General features: G+C 41.9%; 1 protein-coding gene across 3 annotated transcripts in view; it reads right to left on the reverse strand.

Annotated features, from left to right (window-relative positions):
* Positions 1-20,663, reverse strand: part of SASH1 (SAM and SH3 domain containing 1) — a 512,910-nt gene that overhangs the window by 375,628 nt on the left and 116,619 nt on the right. For 2 of the 3 annotated variants that reach the window (XM_033936578.1, XM_033936577.1), the window contains exon 2: positions 18,802-18,930. In XM_033936578.1, the coding sequence (XP_033792469.1) occupies positions 18,802-18,930 (129 nt within the window). Of the gene's footprint in view, positions 1-18,801; positions 18,931-20,663 lie in introns of those variants that run through there. The other variant, XM_033936580.1, reaches the window with a different exon arrangement.

A 20,663-nucleotide genomic window follows, 5' to 3' on the forward strand; every position in this document is an offset into this window, starting at 1 on the left:
TTAATCAAATATTCATATCCTGGCTTTATTAATTCAAGATTTGGACATTCATGTAATATGGATGTCTAAATACCAATTTACAGACATCCAAAACAAGACTAGAGCTTCTAAAATCAGCACTGTGGCATCTTTTTGAACTGGGGACTAACAGGCTCATATTCAGACCGCAGGAGATCGCTGGCAATTTCCCAAAGTCTGCAGTGATACTAGAAATTCAATGCCGGTACCATATCCATAGCAGGAAAAATATGTCAAAATGGGGCCTGAATCTTTGTAAAACCAGACTGGATGAAATAAAGAAAACTGCAAGTAAATTTAGACAATGGAGAATAAAATTATATAAACCATTTTTAAACAGCTGGAAAGACACAGAGAAGCATGTGACCGGCTACATAAAATACTGCTTGAAAAAATTGTTTTTCTTACTTTTTTTGTTAGTTTTTGAAATCAAGATATGGCAACTTGATTCATAAAAAGGATACTCAACATGTACATTCCATAATAAGTTATAATAACATTATATTAACACAGATTAATACCCATACACATCAATGTGGCAACATGCATATTTTACAAATAATGCTCTCAGCAAGGAATGGAATGAACAAAGCTAAAGAATCTAAAAATACACTCAAATTCAACATTAATCAGGCTTTTAGGGTTTATTTATCAAGCATGCTTCACATTAAAAACTTACATAAACGGGCTCCTATTTAATTTGGAAATCTTACTTATCTCCATCAAAGGAAACTTAAGTACCTGTTGCAGATGCATGTTATCACCCAAAAAGTGCTGAAATGTAGAGTCTACTTCAGATATTTCTCATATGTCGGCTCAAGCAGATAAAGATGACGCCACAGAGGAAGGGAAAGGTGATGAGTGCTTAGTGCAATGGTATGTATCAGAGTCCTAGGAGGGACCTTTTGATAAGTTTTACCGAGATAGAGTAGAGGTGACCACAAATTTGAAATAGAAACGAGCAGTATAAAAATCAAAATGAGAGGAGCCAGACTCTACAGGCAAACCAAAATAGAAATGCATTTCCTCCAAACTGCAGAAGACAAAGAGGAGATTCTTATTCTGAGAGCAAATGAAAGACTTCTCACTGAAAAAGTGGAGGAATTCTTTGAAACAAAGGTAGAAGATATTATTAATAATAACTATTCTTTTATACCGCCATAAAGAGCTGGACAATCAGTGAAATACAATACAGTAAAAAATAAAAATATTTGTAAAGTAGAATTTCAAAAATAAAACTCATTAAGTAATAAACTTATTGAACTGCAGCAAAATAGGCTATGATCTACCATGAGGCCACATATTGCTAAAACCACTGTAAAACTGCTTGAGTACCTGAATAAATGCATGTTAACCGTTCTGAGCTCCCCTGGGAAAACGGTATAGAAAATTGAATAAATAAAAAATTGGGTTACTTTTCTCCTTGTGCTCATTTTGTAAGAGGGCAGTTTTCAAAGTGATTTGAAGTGGGGGGTGAGGGAACATTTCATTCATTCACAATCAATAAATTGTGGTAAAATTCATAATTTAACTGTTATCACAACCCAATTTCTTGCTCAACTTACACAGTAAACTGAACTTAGCATTTCTGCAGCTACCAATACCACTATCAGACGTTGGGGCCCATAGTCAAACCTGCTACCTTTTAGGTGCCAAGGGTACACAAAATGTGCCAACGCTTTATGACCAAGACACTTCATCACCAAGACAATTTATCACTGACACGCTTCATCACCGAACCCCATTTTGAGGATAATATTTAATGAACACTTCATCACTGTCACAATTCATCACCTTTGTATGGGCCCCAAAGTGATGGACTGGGTCAGGAACTGGTTAAGTGGAAGGTGACAGTCACTGGAGATCAATCTGAGGAAAGGGATGTAGTGGTGTGCCTCAGTGTTCAATTCTTGGGCTTGTTCTTTTTAACATTTTTGTAAGTGATATTGCTGAAGAGTTGTTAGTAAGATTTACCTCTTTGCCGATGATACCAAAATCTGCAGCAGAGTAGACACCCCTGAGTCTATCCCAAGCTCCGTGATAGACTCGCATTGCCTTTGCATTCTGCCTGCTTCCTGAAACATAAGCACCGGCCCAACCAGCCTTCCCCCCCCACAACATCAATTCTGAGGTCAGAGAAGAAGTTCTGGGCCAGCCAACTTCTTCTCCGACATCAGAATTGACGTTGGGGGTGGGGGGGGGGTGAGGGAGGGAAGGCACTTCTGGCTAGGGGGAGGGCAGGGAGACAGAAAGAAGGGGGGGCAGGGAGCGACATCAGAATTGACATTGGGGGGAGGGAGGGAAGGCACTTCTGGCTTGGGGGAGGGCAGGAAGAAAGAAAGATGGGGGAAGGCAGGGGGACAGAAAGAAAGAAAGGACAGACAGAAAGGGAGGGAGGGAGAAAAAGGGGATGGAGGCAGGGAGAGAGGAAGAAAAGGTTGGCGGAGGGAATGTGGTCTGGAAGCATACAGGAAGCTGAAAGAAGGGAAGAAATATTGGATGCACAGTCAGAAGAAAAAAGTGCAACCAGAGACTCATGAAATCACCAAACAAAGGTGGGAAAAATGATTTTATTTTCAATTTAGTGATCAAATAGTATACATTTTTGAGAATTTATATCTGCTGTCTATTTTGCACTATGGTCCCCTTTTACTAAACCGCAATAGCGTTTTTTTAGCGCAGGGAGTCTGAGCGTTGAGAGCAGCGTGGGGCATTCAGCACAGCTCCCTGCACTAATAAACGCTATCACGGGTTAGTAAAAAGGGAGGGGGTATATTTGTCTATTTTTGTATAGGTGTTACTGAGGTGACACTGCAAATTTTAAAGTCATCTGCCTTGACCTCGTTGAAAAAAACCCAGGAATATAAATGATTCACATTTTCTCTGCGTACTGTATACTTTGTAGTTTTTTGTGTTTTTTTTTATCATTTTGACTTGGTCATTTTAAAAGTAGCTCGCAAGCCCAAAAAGTGTGGGCATCCCTGATCTAGGCCATAGAGTGAGGACACATGGTAACATAAAGGAAAACAACTGCATTGAGCACATATATGAAACTTTAGAGTAGAGGTATGAATCATCAGAACTCAAACACCTTCTTTTAACAAATCTTAAATGTGTGCTGATCCATACTTTTTCAACTAAGATGGTTTGAACTGTGAACAAGCAGCTTCTAGGCTGAATAAAACAGATTACAACCATAAACAAATGGCAGGCAGGTTAAAAGACACGGAATCTAAATGATCTGATTCCCACAGTCTCTCCAAATCCATGTTTTGAACTTCTGTATTTACGCCTGGAAAACAGATCAAGCCACTTAAATACTGCTGGTGGATTCCCAGAGTGCTGTGTTGTTTTTGGAGCCAAACCTCCACGCTTTATGTAACATCTCCAATTTCTCCAGTTCAGCAAAAAACCTCTCCAAGGGATGAAGGGAACTTTTCTAATCTCTAGCGACTGCAATTTAGGGCTGCTGGTCAGATTGGATTGGCGAAAGGCCCCAGTCAACTCTCAAATGGTGGTTATTGCAGCACTGTTATGAAGCAATGGTGTAATAAAGGGGGAGGGGCTGGGGCTTGGACCACACTGTTTTGGTAGGGGGCGGTTGGCACCCATCCTCCTCTCTGTCCTCCGATCCTTCCCACTCCTCCCGCTGTGTGCGTGTCTGAACTCCCCCCTTCCCCAACTGTACCTCTATCTCTTCACTGGTGCGAGCAGCAACTCCAACCTGCTGTTCGCCCCAGCATCGGCTCTCCCTCTGACGTCACTTCCAAAGTAGGCAACAAGTTGGTGATGCTGTTTGGGCCAGGAAGTTATAAGAGGGACGGGATAGGGAAGGGATGCTTGCGACCATGTGGCAGGGGGAGTGAGGGTAGAGAAGAGAGCAGGAGAGAGGCGCAACCGCTCCAGGCACCTCTCACACGCACTACGCCACTGTTATGAACTATGATTAATTTACGTCTTAAATAGCATTGGTGGGCTTTCTCTGACCAGTGACCCTTTGGTAGACTGTTGGCCATACTCCCGTTTGAATTGTGCATTATTGGATTTAAGTGTCCGGTGTGGGTAGGCAACATGTGCACAAATCCAAACTAGCGCCAATATTCAATAATTGATTGTAAATGCCAACTAATTCATAGTTAATGGCTCATTAATTTAGTTGTGTGCATCTTGGACCCGCGACAAAAGCTTGGCACCATATATAGAATCCGAGGGCTTATGGATGTCTCTCCGTATGCTTCCTCTGGTCAGGCTCCTTTTATAACAGCGCATGGCTTCATCCTTCTTTCAGTGGAGAAGTAGCCTAACGGTCTGCACGGTAAGCAATGATCCTGAGGAACTGGGTTCAATTCCCACAGCAGCTCCTTGTGACTGGGGAAGTCACTTAACCCTCTCTTGCCTCAAGTACAAAAACACTTTAGATTATGAGCCCACTAGGGACTGAAAAAGTACCTGCCTATAGTATTATAAATCCTTTCTGTCTTAAGTCCATTATTCTAATTTTGTATTTTATCTGTATCCCATGTATTAGCTCACCTTGTTGTGAACCGCCTAGAACTTTTTCGGTATGGCGGTATGTAAGAATAAAATTATTATTATTCTTATAGTATATATAAACCACTTTGATCATACCCACAGAACGTCCATGACCCTTTACCTGCATATAGGGCTAGATTCTACAAATGGTGCCTAACCAAAGTCTCCAAATTTATTTAGGTTTTCATATACCACTCATTACATGACTAAGCGGTACAGAACCACATATAACTCTTAGGTGCCGGTCCACGCGGTTGTCAACCAACCACTAGGCATCCTTTATAGCAGGGGTGTCAAAGTCCCTCCTCGAGGGCAGCAATCCAGTCGAGTTTTCAGGATTTCCCCAATGAATATGCATGAGATCTATTTGCATGCACTGTTTCTATTGTATACTAATAGATCTCATGCATATTCATTGGGGAAATCCTGAAAACCCGACTGGATTGTGGCCCTCGAGGAGGGACTTTTACACCCCTGCTTTATATAATCATGCCTAGTGGCACCTAGACATCCCTTGGTGTCGCTAGACATTCGAGAGGTAGGTGCTGGTGAATTAGGCCAGGTAAAACCTGGCCAAATATACCTGCACCTATCTCGCATGCCTACTGGCGCGTAAGTCTACCACTCTATTTTTCAGGTAGGTGCCGGAGGGTGTCTTGACTTAGATGTCCGTAGGTGCCGCACAGATATCTGCATATAAGCATTGGAGCATTTAGCGCCTCAGGTCGCAGTAGAAGCCTCCTACCGCAGCTTAGTAAAAGAGTATTTGAATAAGAAACCAAAAACTAGTCTTAAAGACATTTGGAGCATTGAGATAAAGCAACAGATTTCTGCATTTCAATGGCCACGAATTTGGTCTTGGAGGATGAGATGTGCAGTGTCAGCATCTATGAGACAAACCTGTTTGTTTTTTTTTGTTGCACAGACTACGATGGGAGCTCAAAGCAGCCATTTAGGGAGCTCAAAGCAGCCATTTCCTGTGAGCAATCTGCACGGGGCAGGAGTGTGGGAAGATCGCTCCTGCCCCGAAAACCCGCTAGACCACAAGGTAAGGCTTAAGGGGGGCTTACAGGGCTTAAAATAGCCAGGGGGAAGCAGGGGTTAGGGGAAGAACCGGCCCGAATATTTGCGGTTTTTTAATATTTGCGGGCTGGCTCTGCCCCTAACCCCTGTGGCTACGGAGGGAGAAGTGTATACTTATCCCTTGCAAAGTCAGTGGTCTCCAACCTTTTTCATGTAAAGGGCTGAAGTGTGAATACAAAGGGCCACCACAAGATTTCAAGCTTACACATACTACTAATTTGGTAAACCACCTTGACCTGCTTAAACATAAAAAGGGTATTAAACATTAATAATTAATACTAATATTGTAGTTCCTTCCTATTTCTCCTACTGTAAACCGTGTCGAGCTCTACGAACGTGGAGATGATGCGGTATACAAACCTAAGGATTAGATTAGATATATTTTAAAAAACTCATTTTATTTTGGCTTGTCAACAGTAGCAAAGGTTTGCATGCTGATCTTTATAGAATAGCCCTTAGCAGGATGCACATGCAAATCCAAACAGTTGACTGTCTGTTAGTGCCCAGTTATCGGCAATAGTGGACTCGTGAACAGATTTAGTTGAACACACGTTATCAGAAGTGTGTGCAATTTTGCATGCATAAATGTGCATGTTATTTATAGGAGAGTGTGGTGCAGTGGTTTGGGCTACAGCCTCAGCACCCTGAGGTTGTTGGATTCAAACCTCGCGCTGCTTCCTGTGACTCTGGGCAAGTCACTTAATCCTCCATAGCCCTAGGTACATTAGATCAGTGGTCTCCAACCCTGTCCTGGAGGGCCACCAGGCCAATCAGGTTTTCAGGCTAGCTCTAATGCTTATGCATGTGAGCGATTTGCATATAATGGAAGTGACAGGCATGCAAATCTGCTCCATTCATATTCATTGGGGCTAGCCTGAAAACCCGACTGGCCTGGTGGTCCTCCAGGACAGGGTTGGGGACCACTGCATTAGATAACTGTGAGCCTACCAGGACAGAGAGGGAAAATGCTTGAAGTGCCTGCATATAAACCACTTTGAATGTGGTTGTTTAACTACAAAAAAACTATGTAAATCCCTATTCCTTATTCCTACGTAGACCAGGCATCATGTAACTATGATTTGGATTATTCTTCCCAATGGGTACATTTTGCATTTGCCCACAATAGATTGCCTTCCAAGGTCCTTTTGCAATTTCTCAGTCTGCATGGGATTTAACAGCTTGGAATAGTTTTCCCTCATCTGCAAATTGCACCACCTCACTCATCATTCTTATTAACAGAATATTTATAAATATGTTGTAAAGTACCAGCCCTCATACAGATCCTTTTGACACTCTACTATTCACCTTCCTCTATTGAGAGGATTTGGCTATTTAACCCTATTCTATCTTTTAACCAGTTCCAAATTCACAAAAGAACATGGCCTCCTATTCCAAGGCTTTTTAACTTTCTCAGGAGTCTCTCTAGCAGGACTTTGTGAAAAGCTTTCTGAAAACGTGAGTGGAGTTTATGGCCACGTTCCATAGCTGATGGTAGGGCACTATTGCATATGTATGTAAATGGCTGCCAAAAAAAAGTAAACTTCTGTGAAAAGTTAAAACTCAAAAAATGAAATTGTGGATGTATTTGCAACTTGTAACGTATCATTCAAATCAGCTATAGCACCTGAGGATCAGAGGACAGATAAAGTACTGCCAGTTATAAGGTGCTCTAGGGGTGATCCATGAAACTAGAGATTGGTGAACCTGATGCTGATGCCAGACAGAATAGCAGAAGCTATTCCAAAAGATAAAATTACTGACCATATGAATAAATATGGGTTAATGGGGCAAAGCCAACGTAAGTTTAGCAAGGGGAGGCCTTGCTAAACCCATTTGTTAGATTTATTTTGAAGGCGTTAATAAATATCAGTCCAAATGAAAAAAAGTTTGATTTATTGATATTAATAACCTGACGTTTTGCCCACAGGCTGTGTCAGGGGTAAAAACTGCAGGGGAAAGAGATGAAACAAACCCCTGCTAATCAACACTTCTAATCCCCAAGGCAAATCAGTGCTTCTTCCTTCAGACAGGTAGCACTTGTTCAAAGGCAGTGAAAAACAACCAAGCACAGCAGATTATTGATATCAATAAATCAGACTGCTTTCATTCAGATCAATCTGCTTCTTGGCTTCGTATTCAGTTTGTAGCAGGTCTTTGCTTCTATTTTGTGCACAGGAATGGCTCATGGCCAGCTAAATAGCACTTAGCTGGCTAATTGCTGATATTCAGCAGGAGATAGCCGGCTATGTCCTACTGAATATCCCAGTCACTGGCAACGTCATGCAACATATCCAGTTAGTTTCAGTATTCATTGGTTGACCAGCTAAATCTAACAGCCAAATAGACCTGCCTAAAAAGCAGGACTTAATGTGGTTACTATGACTTAGCCAGTCGGCCAATGAAGGCTGCCTCTCATGGAGGGCCATATTGAAGAGTGCATCTAAGTCCGATTTGGATGTCTTGAGAAGTGCATCCAAAAATCAGGAAGCAAAAAGGTCCATTTTTTTGAAATCATCAGATGTCTATCTCTTGTTTTCCAAAATGACCTATTTAGACATTTTGGCCCTTAGGATGTCTAAACTTTTTTTGGCCATTTTCAAACACAAAAACATCTAAAACCAAGCCATTTGGACATAGGTAGGGCCACCATTTATACTACACTGGCCACACAGACATACCAGTAGAACAGTGGGGCACTTTAGAAGGCACTGCTATGAAACTTCACATAAAGTGTGCTAGGTACACATCTCACCAGAACCCCTTTGCACTATATGGTAAACTCTCAAACTCAACTCTCAAACTCCCCCAAAACCTACTGTACCCATCTGACTACAACCCTGATGAGCTATATCTGCAGGTGTCAACCTATATGGCAGTACAGTAGGATTTTGGTGGGTTTTGATGGGCTCAAACTTTCCACCATAAATGTAGTGGTCAGAGTAGGATATGGGCCTGGTTACCCTCTCTACAGTTCACTATACCCCCCACCAGGCTACTCCAGATATCTGCTTACTGCTTTTACTAGGATTTCCCATACCAGGTGCTGCTATTATAGAGACAGATATGTACTGTTTTTTTCAGATCTTTGGGAATGGGAGGAGGTCAGTGTCCACGGAGGGAGTGTGGGGGTCATGACTTAATCCCGCCAGTGGTCATCTGGTCAGTTCAGGTACCTTGTTGGGCACACTTTTAAAACAGGTCTAGCTCTGGATGTCTAAATTGTATCCTGTACATCTTGGAAGTGTTTATCGCCATAGGACATCCAAAGTGCTAAGCATGCCCAAATCCCGCCCATAACATGCCTCCAACATACCTCTTAGAACTTTGGATGCACTGTGGACAAAAAGTCTAGGAAGACATCTAGGAAGCCGGCACTTGGACATTTTGGTGATTTATTTGATAAATTTGTAAACTGATGTTTTAATTTTGATTGGTAAATGTATATTTTAGTGGATTTTAATGTACTTTTAGTAAATTGTATTTTATTCATTGATTGTATAATTTTTATTGTGTGTGAATCGCCTAGAACTATGTGGTAGGGCAGTATATAAAAACAAAATTATTATTATGTCCAAGTGCTATTTAATCAGTGCTTCTTCCTTCAGACAGGTAGCACTTGTTCAAAGGCAGTGAAAAGCAACCAAGCACGGCAGATTATCATTTTGGAACGTCTTTCTTTTTTGAAAATGAGTCCCATAGTTTGAAAATCAGTCCCAGTATCTTTCCCAGAAAGTTTCCTAGATGGGGAGGCCAAGGAGGTGCCTCTTTTTGGCCTATTTTAGAAAGACAACGGATATCTAGAAATCTTTATAAAATTATCCCATACCAAGGCTAACATGAAGCCATGGAGAGTAGCATGGCTTGGGAGCAGGTGTAAATGTTTGTAGGTAAAGTATGCTTGCAGATGCCTAATTTTATAAAGTAGAGGAGTAAATTCCCAACTCTACCTGTGCTCTATTCAAAACTCATTCCTGAACACATCTGTACTAGTATAACAAACAAATACATATGTACTCGTGACCATACATAATTTTAAGGTAGGGCAATTGTATAAGCAGCATTTTACACAACTATATTGTCATATGTGCAAAAATACCTACATAAAATTACTGGATTTTCATAAAGTACCTGGATTTTCAGAAGAAATTTGAAATAATTTCTCATGAGATAATCCTATGAAAAGCAAAAAGTCATTAACACATGAGAAAATACCCTATTGTGGATTGGAAACCAAGAGAGAAACAAGCGAGGAGGTCTAAATGGTCAATTTTCTCAATGGATAAAGATAAATAGTTGACTGCTGGGACTGGTGCTTTTTACATTTTTGAATAATCTGGAACAGGAAGTAGAGTTGTGCGGGGACAGAAATCCCACCCGTCCCCGCCAGGATCCTCTCCGTCCCCACCCAATCCCGCAAGGAATTACCTCCATCCCCACCTGTCACCATAAAAAGCAGCAATTACTTCTGACAGGATCATCAATTCCACAGTTTCTTTTGTGTTTGCACTGCTATTTTCCTTGTGGAATCTCTTTGGTGGAACCCTTTTGTTTTCTGTTCAGGTAATTAACTTATAAACCCCTTCTTTTACTAAGGCTGACGTGTCCATTATATTATGGGCGAACCCTGCTTCCAAAACCTTCCATCCCCGTGGGAGTCCCGTTGGCCAGAGGGAGGTCCCCGTGGGAGTCCTGTGGGTTAGGGGGGATTCCCGTGAATCCCGTTCCCGTGCAGGAAGCAATAAGTGAGATAATAAATTTGAGGATTACACAAAATCATTCAGATCTCTCTCTCAAACAGAATATTAGCAATTAGAAAGGAATGGACAATGAAAGGGAAAAATTCTGTATTGATGATCTATGGTGCCATTCTAGTCATCCCATCTCAGAAAAGTTACAGCAGAACTAGAGAAAGTATAGAGAAGAGCTTCTAAAATAAGAAATGGGATGGCCTGTGCAAGAAGAAATGCTGAACAATTAGGGTTCTTCAGCTTGAAGAGGTATCTAATAGGAAATACAATGGAAGTCTATAAAATTATTAGTGAGTAGAATGACTAAATAAGGAGAATTTGGTTTTTAATATTAGGAGATAATCCACAAATCTAGTAGGCAGCTCATTAAATTAAATCAGAGAGAATTTTTTTCCACTCAGTGCACAATTGAGCTATAAAATTTGTTCTTGCAGGATGTGGTCAAGGCAGTTAGCATAGCTAAGTCTAAAAAGGCTTTAGACAAGCTCCCGAAAGCTAAATGTATAAATATTATTCGACTTGTGGACAAGAGTTAGTCACCACTTATCCCGAGAGTGTGCAACAAGGAATGACCTATTCTTTGGGATCCTCCCAAGTATTTGTGGCTTGGACTGACTGGGTGCTGGGCTAGATGAACTTTTGGTCTGACCCAATATGGTACATTTTCTTTTTTTATATATTTATTGTCACAGGGAAGCCCCTTTGAGCACCAGCAGTCACCCAGAAGCGCACACTGATGATAGAATAATAGCTGTGCCAACACTTCCCTGATAGTAATAAGCCTGAGCCTAAGCTTGGACTCCTAAGAAAGGAACCTATCCAGCCAGATGCCTATTTATCTTTTTCTAGGCAGGTGCCTAATAAGCCAAAGCCAGTGCAGGAAGACTCCTTTATGACAGTAAAAGGTAAACCTGCAGTCAGGTTTAAATAGGTTCTCAATTCTAAGGAAGCTTCAACCAATCAGGGAGCAGCTCACACCTGAGCCTAGCCTTAATTACCATAGCGGAGAGCAGGGTTGGAACAAGCAGGTGAAATAGAAGCCAGGGACCAAACCACACTTGCTTTGGGAACAGAATCCAGCGGGGGAATTGGAAGCAGGACAGCTTCCAGATAGAGGCTTCAAAGAACCCTGAACTGGAAAATCAGGAAGACAGTATATCTCTGTGCTCTGATATGTAATGCAAATGAATGATGAAGAGCCTATGGACTGTAATGAGAGCTATTTAGAAGATATTCCTATGGACAGTATGATGGAAGCTTAAAAGTGTTAAAGGTTTGGAAGTTTACTTCCTGAAGACAAAGCAATAGGTGTTAAAGTTATATTCCTGGTAACAAGTATTAAAGTTGCTAACCAAGCCCTAAAGCACTAGCTGTGGGATAAAGCTCTCACTAATGAGTAAAAGGACTTGATTCTTACTGCATGCTAAGTTTGTGAAATTGCAAGGCAGAAGGCATATCTTTTGCTAAGCCGTGAGAAGAATGCAAATGTGACATAACCTGCCTAAACAGAAGTGTAGTAATAGTAAACCTTTCTTGTGATAACTAGCAGTGCTCGATAGTGCTATCAGGTTTGATCCTATGACCTGGGAAAATAAAAGTCCATGAACTGTGGAAGGATGTTAGCTTAAGCTGTGAAGATTCCAGAATGGCAAAAGGCTAAGAAAGGGTTTGCTTGCCATTCTCTCAGGAGATTACTGGTCTGGACTAACTGAGATGATGCCAGAACCAAAGTGTGGTTCAACGAGAAAAGAAAGTGGCTGCGTAGAAGAAAAGATTTGTATTTTGTGGAAATAAGAAAGCATTGAATCAGTGCAGTGAACTGAAGGTGTTTTGAGCATTAGGACTCAAGTAGCTGAGAAGGTCCAGTTTTTGTGTTTTGAAATATTGCAGAGCAAGAATTTGCTCAAATAAAAACACTTGTTTAAGAGAGTTTTTAAACTATACAGTACCATACTCTTGTCACTTCCAAATATCCACTTGGTTTGGCCGTATGCCCTGTCACAATATATATATTTATTTATATTAGTGCCAAGATACTCAGACATGGGAACAATGATAAACATATCAACTTACATTTTATTATCTTATGCTGGCTTTTACAAAGCTGCGGTAGAGATTTCTACCACGGGCCAGCGTGGTAAATGCTCTGCCGCTCATAAAAGTCCTATGAGTATCAGAGCATTTACCTCGACAGCCTGTGGTAGAAACTTCTACAGTGGCTTTGGGAAAGGAGCTCTTAATAAACTGTCAGCACTACACAACTGTTCAGTACAGCACATTATACAGAGAAAGAGTAGATCCTTATTTACCGAAACATGCAAATGGTATCCAAGAAAATGTGGCAAAATGATCCAGAAACAAGTTCCAATTGTACTGGCTGCCAGCAGCAAGGCCAGTCGTAAGCAGAGCAACCAGGATGCCTGCACAGAGCCCTACACATAACTAGGTCAGCTTTGCAAATGGAAGGTGGCAATGAGCTCCAGAGCTTAACTAATCTGAGTGAAAAAATATTTCCTCCTATTTGTTTAAAAAGTATTTCCATGTAATTTCATTGGCGGCCTCCTGTACTTTGTACTTTTTGAAAGAGTGGAAAATTGATTCACTTTTACCTGTTCTACACCACTCAGGATTTTGTGGACCTCAATCCTAACCCTGCATCCTCAGCCAGCTCTTTTCCAAGCTGATGAGCCCTCACCTCTTTAGCCTTTCTACCTACGAGAGGAGTTCCATCCCCTTTATCATTTGGTTGCTCTTCTTTTGAACCTTTTCTGATTCCACTATTAGGGGCATAATCAAAACTTTAAAATATCCAAAATTGTGCCTAAGATGGCACTTGGGACATCCTAATCGCTGGGATGTTCAAGTGCCGATTTCTCTGGATCAACATTCATATATATTTTTTGAGCCCTCTCAATTACAATTTTTTCTAGAAGGAAAGGGAATAACAACTTCCAATATCTCTGAAGGGAATGTAGGATTACCCATAAAGTAAAGTAAGAAGAAGATGTAAATCTACAATTATGGATCTTGATATTATTTCTTTATAATATCTCTCACAAATGTGAATTGTTTCTCCTCAAGAATGTGGACTGATTTAGAGTGAATTTTGTTTAAATATGAAATGGATATTATCCAGGTATATTATTTCCTTTAAAAATTTGTTGAAGTTCTCTCTTTATTTCTTATACAAGTTATGTATATGTACCTATATATATAAAATGATAAATAAATTTTAAAAAAAGTGCCAATTTCTCAAAGCCATGTTTCTGGACATCTAGCAGTACTTCTTAGCCGCTGTGCATCCAGAGTTTAAAAGGGCATGTTAGGAGGCGTGCAATGGTCAGGCTTAGGGGCGGCTTAAACTTGGACTTTATGCAGTGATAATTGAAGCTTTCACAGGATGTCCTAGATGGAACTTAGACGTTTTTACTTAGACCTGTTTTAGAAGCATCTAAGTGCTACAAAGGTCCACAAACTGACCAGATTCCCCCTGTACTCACTATCCCCCTCCTACCCCACAAATGTCTGAGAAAAAAAAAAAAAGCCCAGTGCATACTTAACAGCACAATATCTTTAAAATGCTGTTCAAGATTGAATTATTCCACAGAAGAGAGTAGAACTGTTCCAGTTAGGGATACAGAAGTTTTCTACCAACACTTTGAAAAATCAGAATTATTTGGGGTGGGGGCGGAGGGGGGCATCAAGCAGCGTTAGTGTTTTAAGTCACGATAAATGACCTTTATCACAAACAGCTCTAATGCTGCAGGGCTCAAAATAGCATGGCAATATTTAAGTCACCGCTCATTGCTAAGTAATGAGATGCAAAACATGCAAATGCATGTTTTGAATCTCATTACTATGCAAATTGCCCAATGCGACTTGCAGTGATATACCACAGGTTGCGTTAGGGCCTAAAACCGATGGTAAAATAACCTCAACTCTCCTTCTCCTGTCTCTCTTTCTAAAGAGCTTTTAAAAGTTGGCAAAGAGTGTGGCACTTGGAAGAGGCCATCAAATTAAGAGGGTAAATAATTTGACCTTAAGAACTGGTTTAGTCAAAGGGTACAGACTCCAGATTGGGTAGTATTGTGCATAACAGACTTTGCTCCTAGTATATCTTGGAAATGATTTCAGCCTCTCAGATTTACAGCTTGTACACAACTTAATGCTTGCATTGTGCTAAAGAAAGCTTCCTATTGGAATTCACAAGATGAAATAAGCACAAGTGACATATCAAGTTGCACTTACTCCTAGAATACTCTCAAGAAAGCCACTGCACGCTGCTCTTTGTTCATTCAGGCTGAAGTACAGCTATAATGAGTGGAGACATCAGGAAGCATGAGCAGGAAAGATCCCTGCCCTCTGGTTAGTAAATTCCTGTGTAATGGAGCTAAAATGAATGCTACCTAAAATTAGCCAGTACCACTGGGCATCAGTTCAGGCTGCTCTAAGATTCATATACCCGGGCCTTTGTAAGTAGGAGGCAGCTTTGAAATATGTATCCTGTTAGAGCTGGAGTTAGACATAACTGGGGACTGCAAAGCCCAGGCTGTGTTGCTTTAGCTTCCAGCTGGCTTAGGCCTCTCTCTGACTGGGGGTAGTTGTCCTAGTTGCACTCCGCTAACACTATTCCCGTCATATGTGATTGTAGTATTCTGTTCGCATGATTTTTCTGTGTAGCATTCTGTAATAATTTGGCTTATTCCGTTTTCTCAATAATGGAGGGGATATTAGTGAGGGGGAGGGGAGACAGGGGTTTTGTTGATCTTTGCTCTGTTATTATTTGTGTTTATAAAATGACAATTGTACAGACTATTGTTTCTTTTTATGCTTTAATAAAATAAGTTCAATATCAAATCATAACTATTCAAGGCTTGTCCAGATGGAATCGGACGGTTTGCGGGGATGGGGACTGAGCTCGTGGGGATGGGGCAGAGACGAGGTACTCATGTATTTTCCCCTATCTGTCCCAGTGGACTCACACTCTACCTAATATACCCGGGGCAATGGGGGATTAAGTGACTTGCCCAGGTTCACAAGGAGATGCGTGGGATTTGAACCCACAACCTCAGGGTGCTGTGCCAAACACTTATACGAATTATATCAGTTGTTTGGAAAACAATTCAATGAAGATGGATTGGATTAGACATGGATGATGTTCATATGGAGGTTTATTTTTCCCTAACCTAAGGGGACTATGCTTTTTCTTTTGCACTGTATAAACCAAGGGTGACCAATCTTTATACACAGAGGGTCGCACGAAGGTTAGTACTACCCTTAGTTGGCCACAACATTACATAATATTAGAATTAGAAATGCAGAAAGCTCCATGAACCTTCTGTAATAAATAAATAAGTAAAAAATTAACTACAAACAATGGAAACAAACTGTGACAGTGGCTATTCTGGAAATATTTGTGAAATATAGTATTTAAAATCTACAAAAATCTGTTTGACGTTTTCTATATATACTTCTCATACTCTTTTGGGCTGCATAAAATTCAATGGTAGGCCACATTCAGCCCATGGGTACAGATTGCCTGCCCCTGGTATAAACTATTGTTTGATATTACCTAACAAAGATATTAGAAAAAAAAAACCCCACACACAAATATAAAATGACACTCCATAAAACCAACTCTCACTTTCTCAGCTTATACGGTTTCCCCAATACATATTACTCCAAATTTCTTTCCCAATCCTAGTCACTCTTGACTCCCAGCATCCTCTCCCCACAGTCAGCTACTACCATCCTATCCCTCAATCCTCACAGTTTGTTAATGCTTCCTCAGTTATCCCAGTGCTGGTACTGCTGTTGTGGCTTTTGCAGGATCATGTGGGCTCCTAGTGAGCTTGAGCCACATGGAATCCAGACCCCTTTACCGTTCACACTGTCTTGTGAAAACAGAATGGGAGTTCATCTGTTTTGTAACTCAAAACTCACCAAGAGCCATAATTCTGAAGAAAGAGAGCTATGGTTCTACAGGCAGTGCCAACAGCTATTATCCAGTTGAGTTGGAGGGGGGGGGGAAGTGAATTTTGAGGGAAGAGAATCAGGGAGCCACACCTAGGCTCAAGGTAGACTATCAATGGCCCCTGGGACTTGCACTAAAGGACATAGACCTATATGATTTATTGTTACTCTCTACATTGTCTGCCCTTTGCTTTTCTAGTGAATGCATAGTTGACTGTATTTTCCAATGTAATTATCATGTATAATGCTCTGTAACTTCTGTGAGTTGTTTGTTGAAATCTCTATGATCTATTGATTTTATACTGTACTAGACTTTAAGCCCGTTACATTAACAGGTGCTAGAATAGATGTGTGTGTCTGTCTTTCTTTCTTTCTGTCTCTCTCTTTCCTCTGCCGTCTTCCACCACCCCTTGCCTGCTCCCCCTGTCCAGCAATAGCCCTTTTCCCTTCCTTTTACCTCCCCCTTGTCTAGCAGCACCCCTTTCACTGCTTCCCCTGTCCAGCAGCAGCCATTCTCCCTCTTGTTTTACCTCTCCCCTGTCCAGAAGCAGCCCTTCTTCCTTCGTTTTACCTCCCCCCCCATACAGCAGCACCCCTTCCCTGCTTCCCCTGTCCAGCAGCACCTCTTCTCTGCTCCCCCTGTCCAGCAGCAGCCCTTCTTCCCTGCTCTCCCTTGTCCAGCAGCAGCCCTTCTTCCTTCGTTTTATCTTCCCCCCCTGTCCAGCAGCACCCCTTCCCTGCTCCCCCTGTCCAGCAGCACCCCTTCTCCCTTCCTTTTACCTTCCCCTTGTCCAGCAGAACCTCTTATTTGATCCTCCTGTCCAGCAGTAGGCCTTCTCCTTTCCATGCTCCCCCCGTCCAGCAGCCACTAGCCTGGGCAGCCTCAGGGCTTTTGCTAGGCCAGCCCACCTCACATTATCGAAGTGGACCAGCCTAGCAAATGCCCCACGGCTGCTGCGTTTGCTAGTCCGGGGGTGAGAAGAGGCGTCCCGGCAGCGGCAGCGCAGGAGTCAAACCGCCAACGCTGCTCAAGCCATCCCATGCCCCACAAGCCATCACAAGCCGCCCCATGCCCCACAAGCCATCACAAGCTGCCCCATGCGCCTCCAATCAAATTTGGCACAGAGGTACACATCACGGCGGCAGGGTTCACAACCTCCTAAGTGCGCATGCGTGCTTAGGGTTTTATTATAGAGGATATAATAATTACAAGTGCTTAGCTTGCAGGAAAATGCAGTCCTAGCATGTCCTACCATGTTATGATTTTAAAGTGGCCAAACAGGTTGAAAAGATGACAGAGAAAGCCAGAAAGATGCTTGGGTGCATAAGGAGAGGAATGGCTAGTAGGAAAAAAGGAGATATTGATGTCCCTAAGACTCTAGTGAGACCTTATTTAGAATATTATTTACAATGCTGGAGGCTGCACCTTCAAAAAGATATAAAAAGATGGAGTCGGTCCAGAGGAAGGCTACTAAAATGGTCAGTGGTCTTTGTAATAAGGCGTATGGGGACAGACTTAAAGATCTCAATCTGTATACTTTGGAGGAAAGGCGGGAGAGGGGAGATATGATAGCGATGTTTAAATACCTACGTGGCATAAATACGCATGAGGTGAGTCTTTTTTGATTGAAAGGAAACTAGAGAGTGAGAGGGCAGAGGATGAAGTTAAGTGGTGATAGGCTCAGGAGTAATCTAAGGAAATACTTTTTTTACAGAAATGGTGGTAGATGCATGGAACAGTCTCCTGGTGGAGACAAAGACTGTGTCTGAATTCAAGAAAATGTGGGACAGGCACATGGGATCTCTTGGGGGAAAGGAGGAGATAGTTGATGCTGCGGATGGGCAGACAATGGGTCATTTAGACTTTATCTAACATTATGGGCTCCTTTTACAAAGGCGTGTTAGGGCCTTAACGCGCGGAATAGCGCACGCTACAATGCCTTGCGTGCTAGTGCACCTTCGTAAAAGAAACCCTATGCTTCTAGTATGGCAGAAGGATGCTTATGCTGGTTTAAAAGTAAGAAATCATAGTTATAGAATGAATGTGCAGTTCTATAGCAAGTTATTGAAGCTTTTAGAATTTGTTATATGCTCTTATTTTCAATCCACTAATACTTCCCCATATCCAACCATTTCATTTCACCCAATGGTCTTTCCAGGCATTCAGGTCTCAAAATGAATAAGGGTTGGAAGAGAAGTATCTTTTGGGAATGCCACTCTTTGGGTCAGTAGATGACTGGTTACCATACAGTAGTCAGGCCCTCTTCCATGGGCCTTAAGAAAGGCCCAGAAAACATCCCAAAATGTTGCTAATTTACAATACCTTTTACTAAAAAAATACAAAAACAAAAAAAACCCAGCTTAGAAATCGCTACTGAGTCAAATTGTTGGGGTTCCATCAGCAGCAAATTTAGCAAAATTTATTGTGGATCCTGCTGACCCTTACCATGTCAAGATCCTGGGAAACCCTGCGCTTGCGAAGCTCCTCCATCCTCTCACACACGTCAGTGAAGCAAGTGTTGTAGTAGTCTGCGTACTGCTGAGCAAGGTCATCAATATTCCCAAGTGAACCATCCTGAAAATCAAGGAGAAGAACAGTAGTTAGTACAGCTACAGAGGAATCGTAAGAAAGGCAACTTCAGTAACACGGCCTCCCTTGTCCACAATCCTGTCCTCACTGGGCCACCATCCTTCATATGAGGCTGAAGGAAAAGTGAAAAAACAAAGGGGTATTATTCACCTATGTAAATTATTTAGCCTAATTCCATTTGGCCAAAACTAAGAAGAACATATCATTGACTAAATGATTTTGCATGGTTTATCACTTTTTACTGAAAGAGCTCTTGCCAAGTTTTGATTGTATGCGCCAAAGATCTGGCTTTAAAACCTATTTTGCAAACAGGCAGAAATACAATGAGACATTTTCCCAAACTGATTCTTGAAGCAACAGCTTTACATTTTACACAGTTTCTACTCAAGAAGGAACACATCACGAGACTTTATTAAAAAGCTATAAAATGGCCCCAGATAGGAATGTTAAAAAGTTGCAAGTGTACATCTAGGTGAAGTGGCAAAATTGTTTTCACTTGTCCTGTACCAAGACAGTGAAACAATCATCCTCTAAAAACAAGGTCAGAATAACAGACCCAGCAAAATACATTCAGAAACAATCTGAACTATGTCTCAACTTGTTTCTAAAAACAAAGATAGTGAAGGAGGTGGAGCTCTTCTTGTTGAAGCACAGCACCAATTGTGGCTGAAATCTCAAAGGTCCTTTTGTCCTTTGATAGACAATCTGGATTTGCAAAAAGCAAGAAAGCCCATTTTACACAGAACATTGCGACTGGCATTTAGACATCCAGGTCAGAGTGGTGCTCAATTCCAAAAGGCTCTGCTGAACTATAAAAATACACATGTGGGAAGTGCACGTGTATTAGCTGACATGCATGACAGAAGCAGCCATTTTGCAGATATACAATATACAGTGAATTCTCTTTATCTGCATGTTCTGTACACACAGATTCACTTATTCACACAAAGCAAAAAAAAAAATACAGTACAGTATAACCCATTTTCGCTATTCATGGGCCTTTTTGCTTATTTATGGTTATGAACAGTGGGCTTGATTCTGTATAGGACGCCAGTCTCGGTGGCTGAGAATCACGTGTCAATCACGCACTGGCATCCGATACAGAATCACATCTACGTTAAGGAAGAGACGCCTTACTCCCCAATTCTCTAACCAGCATCCATGTCAACTAGCATCAGTTAGAGAATTGCACCTGCCTGATCACAAAGACAGGTGGCTCAGCTACCTATCTTTGCCAAAGGATCCCTTGCCATCAGCTGAAATCCCCAATCAGCGGAGCAGCTTCGGGGAGTCTTGCCAGCTCAGCTAATTGGGGGAAATTCTCCTTCCACAATAAGCTCAGCTGGCTGCAGCAGGCAGAGGACCCAACCACAAAATTGGCAGGAGGAATGCCCACTCCCTCCTGCCATTGAGCCCCCTCGACACCCCACCCTGACACCTGTAGAGTAAATCCAGCAAAAGGGATGCCCACTCCCTCCTGTCAGCAGGCCTTCCCCTTCTCAGTGCATTCTGGGATGCACTGAGAGGGGCCTAAGATTCCGATTGGCCCATATACCAAAGGAGTGGGGGGTGTCAGGATGGGTTATTGAGGGTTCAGGGTGAGGTGTTGGGGGCCTGGCAGCAGGAGGGAGTGGGGTAAGGTGTTGGGATGTGTCAGGCAGAAAAGAATGGGCACCCCTCCTGCCGATCTCAGATGTTGGGAGTGTCAGGCAGGAAGG

Source organism: Geotrypetes seraphini, chromosome 3 (genome assembly GCF_902459505.1).
Source record: "Geotrypetes seraphini chromosome 3, aGeoSer1.1, whole genome shotgun sequence".
NCBI lineage: Eukaryota > Metazoa > Chordata > Amphibia > Gymnophiona > Dermophiidae > Geotrypetes > Geotrypetes seraphini.